The sequence below is a fragment of the Nyctibius grandis genome, chromosome 33, assembly GCF_013368605.1.
Source record: "Nyctibius grandis isolate bNycGra1 chromosome 33, bNycGra1.pri, whole genome shotgun sequence".
Classification (NCBI taxonomy): Eukaryota; Metazoa; Chordata; class Aves; order Nyctibiiformes; family Nyctibiidae; genus Nyctibius; species Nyctibius grandis.
In genome coordinates, this window is record NC_090690.1 from 1,719,216 (window position 1) to 1,730,137 (window position 10,922).

The following is a 10,922-nucleotide window of genomic DNA, read 5'->3' on the forward strand; positions in this document are numbered from 1 at the left end:
GGAGACACGGGGGACACGGGGACACCCGGACATGCGGGATGTGGGGACACGGGGGATGTGGGGACATGGGGGGACACGGGGACACGGGGGGACACGGGGACACGCGGGGCAGGAGGACATGGGGGGACACGGGGGACGTGGGGACACGCGGGGCAGGAGGACACGGGACATGGGGACACGGGGGGACACCCGGACACGGGGGGACACCCGGACACGCGGGACAGGGGGACACGGGGGACATGGGGACACGGGGGGACACGTGGACACGTGGAGCGGGAGGACATGGGGACACGGAGACACGCAGGACATGGGGACATGCGGGGCAGGAGGACATGGGGACACACGGGACCTGGGGACACGGGGGGACACGGGGACACAGGGACACAGTGACATGCAGACACGGAGACACGGGGATACAGGGACACACAGGGCAGGGCAGGGGGGTGCATGACAGAGGCGACAGGGCACGGGGACCCACGGCAAGGCAAAGTGGCACAGGGCAGGGCACGGGGACCCGTGGCAGGACACCAGGGGACACAGGGGCTCAGCAGGGACACCCACCTCCCCAGGGGGGGGGATCGGGGGGCTCCTGCTTGTCAGCTGTGACACAGGGCCAGGCCCCGGGCTGGGGGTCACACACACCGGGGGGGTCCCGTTGCCCCGGGGGGGCTGATGCTGTGTAAGATGGAAAGGGCTGGGTGCTGATTGATTGATTGATTGATTGAGTGGGTGATTGAGTGATTGATTGGGTGGGTGGGTGGGTGGGTGATGGGGTGGGTGGGGGCCCCTCTGCCCCTATAAGCTGCCCGGGCAGGGGGTGCTGCATTTGGGGGCTGCTCTGGGGCTGGTAATTAAATCAAGTGTGGGGTGAGTGCTTAAGTGCAGCGTGATGCTGGGGTGAGGTGTTGGGGGGAGCATGAGGGTGACATGCTTTGGGTGGCCCTGAACCTCTGGGTGGAGCTGGGGGGGGTTCCCTGGGGCCCGGGGGGGTTGGGGAAGCCCTCCCGGGGGTCTCCCTGCAGAGCAGTGCTGTGCCCCCCCAGGACAGGCACCCTGGAGCCATGTCCCTCACCGACAGCGCCGACACCTCCAGCAAGTCGGAGAAGCCCGTGTCCCTGATCTGGGGTAAGCACTGGGTGCCCCCCCACACCCCAGCAGTGTCCCTGTGGGGCTGGGGGCTGTGCTGGGCTGCTCCCCCTCCCCTGAGCCCCCCAAACCTGCTCTGATGCCCGCAGGGTGTGAGCTGAGCAGCCAGCAGGACTCCTACACCTTCGAGGTGCCCGAGGAGTGGCAGTGCGAGCAGCAGCTGGCCCTGCGCACGGTATGTGGGCCCCAAACCCCTGGGGGTCACGTCGGGGGGTCCCTAGGTGCTGTGGGGGTTGTGGGGGGGATGCCCTTTTTGCCCCCCAAAGGTCTGCCTGGGTGAGACGGCGCGGGACGAGTTCCACGTGGTGGAGATCGTGGTGGCCGAGGAGGGGGATGCTCGTGCCCCGGTGCCGCTGGCCACGCTGAAGCCCTCCGTGCTGCCCATGGTGAGTGCCCTGGGGAGGGGGCTGCTGCGGGTGGGGGCTGCCACGGGTGGGTGCTGCCACCCCGCTCCTGTCTCCCAGGCCACCCTGGTGGGAGTGGAGCTGACGCCCCCGGTCACCTTCCACCTGCGAGCCGGCTCCGGCCCCGTCTACATCAGCGGGCAGCACGTCTCCAGTAAGTACGGGGGTACCGCGGCCCCGGGAGCCCTTCCCGGGAGCGGGGGCTCAGACAACCCCTCCCACAGTGATGCCCAACCTGTCCTGGGATGAGGAGGAGGAGGAAGAGGAGGGTGCTGAGGAAGAGGAGCCAGCAGAGGAGTCCCCAGAGAAGACCCCCAAGGGCCAAGCTGCCAAGAAGGGCAGCGCTGCCAAGGTCAGCCCCCTCCCCTTCTGGGGCTGGGGTGTGTGGAGGGGTCCCTGTGCCACGGGGGGGACATCCCCTGGCTCTGCCACCTACATCTTCCTCTCTCTCCCCTAGAAGAGGAGGCTGGAGAAGGAGGACGAGCTGTGAGTATGGTGGAGGGAGAAGCATGCCCAGCCCTGCCATGGGGCAGGGGATCCCCCCGCTGCCGGCACCCCACACCCCTGATCCCAGCCCTCCCCTTCTCTCCCGAGCAGGAACAACGTCTCCCCCGAGGATCCCCTTCCCAGCAAGGTAGGGGCTGGCCGGGGTGTCCCTCTGTGGCTCCCACTCACCCCATCGCAGCCAGGCACGGGGTTAGTGCTCAGTGACCAGCACTGGGAGCTCTCGGGGAGGGAAAGGGGCTGATGTGTGATGCCGTCGGCTGCTGAACTCAAAAATGGGGGAGAAATGGAGGGCCAGGCTGTTTTGGGGGCTCCCTGGGCTGGGGGCTCCTGGGCTGAGCTGTGGCCCCATCCCTGCAGGGGCGAGGAGCCGGCCGGGGCAGGAAGGCAGCAGCGAAGAAGTAGCAGGAGCTGTGGCAGCACCTGGCCAGGTATGGGGCAGCGGGATGGGGTGGCCGGGTGCGAGGGTCCCTATGGGGCTGGGAGGGGGCTGCTGCCTGCTCCCCATCAGGGGGTTGGGGAGGACACAGCCCCAAAGCAGGGCCAGGCTGCAATGCCTGTGTAAGACCCTTTTTCTTTCCCTTCCAGGTGCAGAAGGGCCTGGGAAGCTGCTGGCTTGGTGTCGTCCTTCCCCAATAAAGGATATTTTGCACTCCTGGCTCTCCGTGCTGCGGATGGAGGGGCTGGGGGGGCCATGGGAGCACCCTCTGCCCTGGCCAGGGGCTGCTCCTGCCTCCCCCAAGGGGCTGTGAGAAGCCTTGTGCCCGCTGCCCTGGCAGCATCCCCCCCTGGGGCTGGGGGACTGGCAGCAGCCCCCTCCCCACACCGAGTGTTCCTTGGGAACAGGCGACAAAGTGGGATTACAGAGCAGCAGGGAGATGATTATAACCCCTGGGCTGGAGGCAGCGGGTGTTTGGGGAGGGTCTGGTGCCCCCACAAAGAGGGCAGGGGGCTGCTGTGTCTCAGATTGGCTCTGGGGGGGAGCTGAACCCCCCACCAAGGCTGGCTCTAGGCTGCTCCAGGTGTGGGGCAGGAGGGCTGAGCCCCTGGGGGATGTGGGGCCCCATTTGGGGTGCTATAGCAGGGCTGGGGGAGCTGGGGCTGGGGGAACAGGGGGGGTCTTGCCTGTGGGGCCACACACAGTGGCTTTGACAGGCAGCCTGTCCCTCCAGCCTTTCCTCGCCCCGCAGGGGCTCCTGGCACAAGCCGCCCCCCCACCGCTGCGCTGACGGCTCCCCAGGCCCCCCTGCCCCAGCCCGGGGGGGACACGCTGGGGGTGATGATGGAGCCGTGGCCATCAGTCATCCCCCTGGCTGGAGGGGGCGAGGCACAGCCCTGCCCTGCTGAGTCCCGGGGGTGGGGTGGGATGGGGGGGTGTCTGTGCATCCCCACAGGGATGGGGTAGAAGGGGACCCCCGAGCCGGGGGTTGCCATGCTTGTGGCTACAAAACGTGTTTGGGGCTGAATTCCTGGCCCAGGAGGTGAGAAGGCACCCGGGGGGGGTCTAATTGGGGTCGTTAGCGCTGAATCAGGCCCCCCACCCTGCTGCAGAGGGGGGAGCGGGTACCCCGCGGATCCCCATCCCTCCTTTCTCCTGGGGCCTGACGCCTCCCCTTTGGGCTGATGGGGAAACTGAGGCACGAGCGTAGAGGCAAGTGGTTTCTGTACCAAACCCTGCACGTGGGACCCCCCCGCGGGGGTGTTTTGCCCCCCCGGGGCATTACCCCAGCCCCCTGCCAGGGTGTTTGTAAGGCACTTAGCACCTCCCTGGCCTGACAAATGGAGCGTGCAGGGGTACAGGTCCTCCACCCCCTGATGGGGTGGGCAGGGGAAAGGGGGGCAGCTGTCCGTGGGTGCGTGGGGGGCTGCAACAGGGCCCCGAGAGCCCCCCTGGCACTAAACTAGGTGGCTAAAAACCACCGCGGTGCTTTCCTCTGCGTGATGCCTGGCACCTTGGGGGAAGGAGGGTGACAAAAAGCATCTTCCATCCCTTCCCGAGGCCTGGCAGGGGCTTTTCCCACCCTTGGTACCATCTCCTGTGCCCCATGGCATCACCCCCCCATCTCCTGTGCCCCACACCATCACCCTTCCATCTCCCAGGCCCCACAGCATCACCCCCCCCTATCTCCCACACCCCACAGCATCACCCCCCGATCTCCCAGCCCCCAGCATCCTCCCCTCTCTGCAGGCTGAGGCGGGGGGGCTTTGCCACCCCCGGTGACAGGGACACCCTGAGCGGCTGAGCCTCCCCCCTGTCCCCCTGCCTCCCCTGTCCCCTCCTCCCGCCCCAGCCCCTGCGAGCTCTGACCCTCCTTCACTCCCCAGAGCCGGCTGCCTCCCAGGAGAGGCTCGGCCCCTCTTCGCACGGGCTCTCCCCACCTTTAAAGGCTGTCGCCCACCCGTCACCAGGCCGGGAGCAGGAGGGTGCTGGCGGCTGGATGGCGCGGGGGGCTGCGGGCGGTGGGCACCCCTGCCCTGCCCGCAGCCACCTCTCCCCTTAGCTGCTGCCGGAGGGAGACGCAAAGCGGGGACTGACCCGAGGAGGGGACGCTGATGGGGTGGGGACGCGGGGGACAGGATGGATCTGGATGCCCCCGAAGCGTAGGACGCCAGGGCAGGAGGAGGAGGAGAGGACCCGACCCCAGCTGCCTCCCCCATGCTCCGTCCTCGCTGCTGCTGCCGCTCCGGAGCCGTTGGCATCGCACGTGGGCTCTCACCCCGTTTTGCCCACCCTGCACGCGGGAATTGCCCCGGGAAGGAGGGCACAGGCGACTCCTGGGCACTGAGGGTCGCAGAGAGCCCTCTCTGTGCCAGGGGGCTCGGGCCAGCGCCATGCAGCCCCTCAGCCTGCACAACCTCTCCATGTAAGCCCCCCGCGAGCCTTCGCACCCGGGTTTGTCGGGAGGTTATTCTCGATGGTGGGGGGAAATACCCACCTCACCGCCACCAAACCACGCCGTTTCTCTCCCTTTTTGCCTCCCACCACAGATGTTTCCAGCTCCTCGTGTTCTCCTGCCAGACCCAGGTACGTGGATGTGTTTTACCAACCCCGCCGGGCTGGGCGAGGGCACCCAGGTTAGGGTTAGGGTGGCACCCGCTCTGCCACCCCCTGAGCTGCCCGCTTGCTCCGGGGGTGCCCTCTGCTCTGGGTGGGGGCTTTCTTGGTGCCCACCTTCCCCACCCAGGAAGGATGCTGCGGGGTTGGGAGCTGGCTGCGCCCATCAGCGCCGGCCTCGGGGCTGCGATGGGCTGCTCCTGGGGTGCCAGCGATGGGGAGGGACGTGCCAAGTCCATCAGCTTGAGCTCTCGGGGCAGGGCTCATGCCGAGGGGGTTAACGGGGCACGGCGGGTCCTGGTGCCCCCAGCAGCGCGGGGGTGTGAGGTTTGGCACCCCCCTCCCTCCCCTCTCAGGCTGCACCGTCCCTTTTTGTGCCGCTTTAGAAAGGCAGCGGCTATTAAAATGCACTGTTCCATATCAGCACCCTCCGCTCCGGAGCCCGAACAAAACCCCCGGCCCCACCAGCCTTAATACATCCTCGGGACCTTTTTTTCTTTGTTTTTTTTCTCTTCTTTCCCAAGGTAAATGCTTTTATTTCTTTGAAAATGAGAGGGGAAGGGAACCGCCTTTGATGGAGAGGGGCCACCCCCCCCCCCCAGCCCACCTCCTCGGCCAGCCCCAAAGGCTTTAAAGTGGATCCTGGCAGGAAATGAGTCCCCAGGGGCACACAAAGGTGGGGGGGGGGACAGGCAGAGCCCCCCCACCACCCCCCTGCTCCCCCCCACAAGAGCAGGCAGGGCCAGATCCCCTCGTGCGGGGCTTCACGTGTTGCCCCCTTGGCATAAGCCACGGAGCTGTTTGGGGTCCGTGAGGTGTTTTATTCCCCCGGCCCCAGAGCTGGTGCGTGCTCGGGGTGGATGGGGAGCGGACAGAGCTCCTGGGACACCCAGCCCAGCATTAGGTGGGTCTAACCCCCTAGGAGGGATGCAGGAGGGGTTCCATGAGCTCAGCCCTCGCACCCCAGCCTGTCCCTGCATGGGAGGCTGTGCCCGGGGGAGAGCACCCTCCACCCCTGCACCCTCCACCCCTGCACCCTCCACCCCTGCACCCTCCACCCCTGCATCCTCCTCACGCGTGGGATGCACGGCAGCATCTCTGCCTCTCCTGCCTGCCCCGTCACTCTCAGCTCCGCAGCATCTCCTCGGTGCTCAGAGGGGACCAGCTTGGCTGGGGACGGGGGTGGCGGGTGGCTCCCGTGTCCCCAGGGCCATCCCCAGCCCTCCTGCCCCACCAGGCTGCCCCCCCTGCTCCATCCCCTCGCCGTCGGCTGTCCAAAACAAATTTGATTTTATTTTTCCCTTTGTAAACAAAGGGGGAGAATCAACCGTCTCCTAATTTTAACCAGTACGTGAGGGACCAGGGTGCCATGACCGACCAGCTGAGCCGGCGGCAGATCAGGGAGTACCAGCTCTACAGCCGGACCAGCGGCAAGCACGTCCAGGTGACCGGCAGGAGGATCACGGCCACCGCCGAGGACGGCAACAAGTTCGGTGAGGGGCCAGCGGCTCCCGGGGGGCTCGCCCGGGCCAGCTAAGGGCTGGAAAAGGCCAGGGGAAAGCCTCTTCCCAGAGGAGTTTTGCAGGGGGAGTGGAGGATGCAGGGAGGGTTTAGTTGCCCCAGCTGGCTGGTTTTATACCCAAAACTCTCCCAAATAATTCCCGTGAGAGCACGGCTGCAAACCAGCCAGCCCCGACCTTAAAACTGCCAAAATTGTGCATTTCTGACACCGTGCAGCACTTATCAGCCCTTATTTAGGGCTTTTCCTGCCTCATCTCTCCCCGGCGTGAAACAGGGCGACTTTTCCTGGAGGAGAATCGCTTGATCCCAGCATCAGCCTCTTAAATATCCACCCAGGGGCAGAGCCCACCCTGGCCACATCACACTTCCCCATGGGGTTTGCTGGGGAGCTCCAGCCCTGACGCCACGCTGATGGGCCACCGCAGCCCTGACGCCACGCTGATGGTGCTCCCTTCCTCGCAGCCAAGCTCATCGTGGAGACGGACACCTTCGGGAGCCGCGTCCGCATCAAGGGGGCCGAGAGCGAGAAGTACATCTGCATGAGCAAGCGGGGCAAGCTCGTCGGGAAAGTGAGTCCCGGCCCCCCCCCCCGCGCTCCCCCTCTGCGTGTCCCCTGTCCCCGGAGCTCAGCCCCGCTGCCCGGGCATCCCAGCGAGCAGCCAGAGCTGGGAGAATGGTCAGGCTGGTCCCCGTGTCCTCAGTCCCAGGGGCTGTGTTGGTGCAGGGGGGTTCTCCCTGCTCCCCCCCAGAAGCTGCCAGTCCCCCTTCTCCTCCATCAGCTCTGGGCTGCTCAGCCCGGCTCCTGAGAGGAGAAGCCCCCGGGGAGGTGGTGTGGGGTGAACATGGCAGGGATGGGCTGGGGGGTGGCAGGGATGGGCTGGGGGGTGGCAGGGATGGGCTAGGGGGTGGCAAGGATGGGCTGGGGGGTGGCAGGGATGGGCTAGGGGGTGGCAGGGATGGGCTAGGGGGTGGCAAGGATGGGCTAAGGGGTGACAGGGATGGTCTGGGTGGTGGCAAGGATGGGCTAGGGGGTGGCAAGGATGGGCTAGGGGGTGGCAAGGATGGGCTAAGGGGTGACAGGGATGGGCTGGGTGGTGGCAAGGATGGGCTAGGGGGTGGCAAGGATGGGCTAAGGGTTGATAGGGATGGGCTGGAGGGTGGCAGCACCTCTTGGGTCCCATCCCCAAGCCCCCAGCCCCATCCCCGCGGGCGCTGAGTGCCCCTCTCCTCCTCCCGCAGCCCAACGGCAAGAGCAAGGACTGCATCTTCACCGAGATCGTGCTGGAGAACAACTACACGGCCTTCCGCAACGCCCGCTACGAGGGCTGGTACATGGCGTTCACGCGCCGGGGCCGGCCGCGCCGGGCGTCCCGCAGCCGCCAGAACCAGCGCGAAGCCCACTTCATCAAGCGCCTGTACCGGGGGCAGCTGCCCTTCCCCAACAACGCCGAGAGGCAGAAGCAGTTCGAGTTCGTCGGCTCCTCCTCGCCCACCCGCCGCACGCGCCGCACCCGAGCCCCCAGCCCACGCACGTAACGCCCCGCAGCCCCCCCTGGACTCACCCCTCCGCCGGGCCCTGCCCTCCTCATCCTCATGGTTTTCAGCCTCGCCAGACTCTGCCCCTTCTCCTGGCACTGCTCCTTCCCCACCTCTCTAAAGATGCTCTATTTTTATACTCCCCTTGGGCACCACATGCTTCGGGCACGGTCACTGGGGTCCCTGCATCCCCAGAGCATCCCCTGGTACCCACGATCACCCCCCAGTGCCTTTGCCCCTTCCCCTCAGAGACTTGTCCCAATGCCACCGAGGGCTGGGACCCCCGGCCACGTTCCTGTCCCCAATGGACCTGGGATGGATGGGACCAGCGCGATGTCCCCACCGGAGCGGGATGGAGAGCCCGTCCCCAGCCCTGGGGTCAGCGGGACGCTGTGCCCGTCCCTGCGAGGGATGGCAGGGCACCGCGGGTGATGGGGAGCACGGGGTGCTGGTCTGTCCGTCCGTCTGTCCGTGCAGAGGGGAGTCGGGGGGTGCCCGGGCACGCAGACCCCGTGGTCAGCACCTGCATCCCCGCGGCCGTGGGGTCTCTGCGTTATTTATTGGAGGGGAAGGTCTGTGCCCTCTCCCGGTGGCACGGGGACAGGCGTGGGTGCCCACCAGGCTCTGCTGGCCAAAGAGAAGCCGCCTCTAGGTTGTTGTTATTGTTTAATTGGTCGTTTGGGTGTTTTTACGGGCTCTGCTGTTTCCTTTACGAGTCAGTTTTAGGCATAACCAGTTAGACTTTGTGTTTGTTTGTGTGAAGGAGGAAGCCCCGAGGCAAATAAAAGCGAGTGTCTGGACCGACGGCGCCTGGGGGTGTCTTGTGCTGCCGGGGTGGGGGGCACCCACCTCCCCCATGGCACAGGGTGCCCCGAGCTGCCTGGGGTGCAAGCACCCGACGCTCGGGGAGAGATGCTGCGTGGCAGGAGGATGAAGGTGGCCACTGAAGGGGACTCCCTGTGCCCCCCCCACCCCTATCTGTGCCCCCCCCACCCCTATCTGTGCCCCCTCCCAGCCTGTCCTGGGGATGTCTACTGCATCCCAGTGAGCAGGGCATCACCCTTGGCGTGGTACCCGCCGTGCGACCCGCTGCTCCCCGCACCAGGGGCCACTGGCTGCCCACCCTGTGACAGCCACCGCTCGGGCTGTGCCCCCCGGCCCCCAGCCCGGTGCCCCCAGCCCGTGCCGTCCCACCCTCCCCATAATTACTTTCCCCCCAACAATGCCCTGGGAGGTGGCAGCCAGCCGGTGGGGAGGATGTAATCCCACCACCAGCATAATGTGGGGTGGGGGGCACGGCTGGGGGGGGCAGCGGGGAGAAAATTATAACAGTTTGAGTTAAATGAAGCTTTAAAGCAGGAGAGAAACGCAACACCCAGCAATTAGGGCCGGACAAAGCCCCGGCGCTGCCTGCCCAGGTGTGGCGGCAGGAATTAGCCCAGCAGCCGGGGTAATTTTTTCCCCCCTCCCTGTTCCCTTCGGCTCCTTGTTTCCGCAGGAATCTGAGACCCTCTTGAAAGGAGAAGGCTTTGAGAAAGGGGCCGACTGGGTCCGGACCCTCCCTACCCCCGCCGCCCCCTCCCAAATTTAGCCGAAGCTTCAAAGGTAGAGGAGGTCCCTTTGTGTAAGCTCCGCTTTAATTTTTTTCCCCGTCCCTTTTTACCCCCCTGCCTTTCTCTTCTCCTTCCCAAGCCCTTCCTCTCTTTTCTTTCAAGGTTTTTCCCCTTCCTCCCCTCTCTTTCTTCTCGACCTCCCGGGATAGAAAGGGCTCGGAAGGGTGAGTCCTTTTTAATTATGGCTGGGGAAGAAGAAAAAAAAAAAAACCACCAACCCCTCACCCGGCTTCTTTCTTGTTTTTTGAGGTGAGACCTGGGGCGGGGGGCGGAGGTGGGACAGGAATGTCCTCTGTGCAGAAAGGGCACTGGAGGGTGTCTCGCCCCGCTGCAGCGTGCCCAGCCTTTCCCAAGGCTCTGCTCTTCGGGGGGCTGGGGATGATGGGGGGCCATGGGGGGCCATGGGGTGCTGGGGGGGCTGGAAGGGTTGTGAATCCAGCCAGGGCAGCTCCCCAGAGCAACCACCTCGCTGCAGAGGTGATGGGTGCCAGCCCCCCACCCCGCTGCCACCCCCAGCCCCGTGGTCCTTGTACCCCGCAGGGTCCCAGTCCTGACAGAGGGCTCCCAGGACCTGGACTGGGGGCATCACTGGGGTGGCAGGGGCTGGTGTCCCCTGGGATGTGGGTTGTATCCTGCCCAGCCCTCGCAGGGCTGCTGTCACCGGGCTCCTCGGGGGCGATGCCCCCTGTACACCCGGTGGGGCAGCGGGGGCAATTTGGGGTTGGGCAGATGCCCACAGAGGGGTGCAGGGGCTGTGCCCCCCTGTGGGGCTGCAGAAAGGCTCCTTGCCCCTGTCCCCAAGGGCAGTGGGAGCGAAGGATGCTCCTGCACCTCCTCCATCACTTGGTGAGGCCGAAGGATGCTCCTGCACCTCCTCCATCGCTCGGTGAGGCCAAAGGAGGCTCCTGCTCACCCTCCCTCGCTCGGCTCATCCCGTTGCGGCGGGAGGCGGTCGCTGTAGCAACGCGCCGTGCGGCGCGGGGAGGGATGCTGGGCGCGGGGAGGGATGCTGGGCGCAGGGGAGGGATGCTCGGCGCAGGCATGGCTCCCGGCGGCCAGGCAGAGCTGCCTGCAGCGGGCCATGGGCTCCCCTGAAGGTAGGGCCCTGCGACCCTCTGCCCCCGGCCCCCAGCAGCCCCCCGG

The 10,922-nt window shown here is 66.2% G+C and overlaps 2 protein-coding genes across 2 annotated transcripts; both read left to right on the plus strand.

Moving 5' to 3' along the window:
- Positions 1–7: 7 nt before the first annotated feature.
- Positions 8–2,681, plus strand: NPM2 (nucleophosmin/nucleoplasmin 2). Its single transcript, XM_068421277.1, has 10 exons — positions 8–40; positions 1,044–1,125; positions 1,236–1,321; positions 1,413–1,532; positions 1,611–1,704; positions 1,775–1,902; positions 2,008–2,036; positions 2,148–2,184; positions 2,415–2,485; positions 2,643–2,681. Exons 1-9 carry the CDS (start codon positions 32–34, stop codon positions 2,457–2,459), a joined length of 630 nt encoding a protein of 209 aa, XP_068277378.1. The 5' UTR covers positions 8–31; the 3' UTR covers positions 2,460–2,485; positions 2,643–2,681.
- Positions 2,682–4,492: 1,811 nt separating this feature from the next.
- On the plus strand, positions 4,493–8,166 carry FGF17 (fibroblast growth factor 17). Its single transcript, XM_068421289.1, has 6 exons — positions 4,493–4,514; positions 4,813–4,918; positions 5,043–5,079; positions 6,425–6,602; positions 7,093–7,199; positions 7,870–8,166. Exons 1-6 carry the CDS (start codon positions 4,493–4,495, stop codon positions 8,164–8,166), a joined length of 747 nt encoding a protein of 248 aa, XP_068277390.1.
- The last annotated feature ends 2,756 nt before the right edge of the window (positions 8,167–10,922 follow it).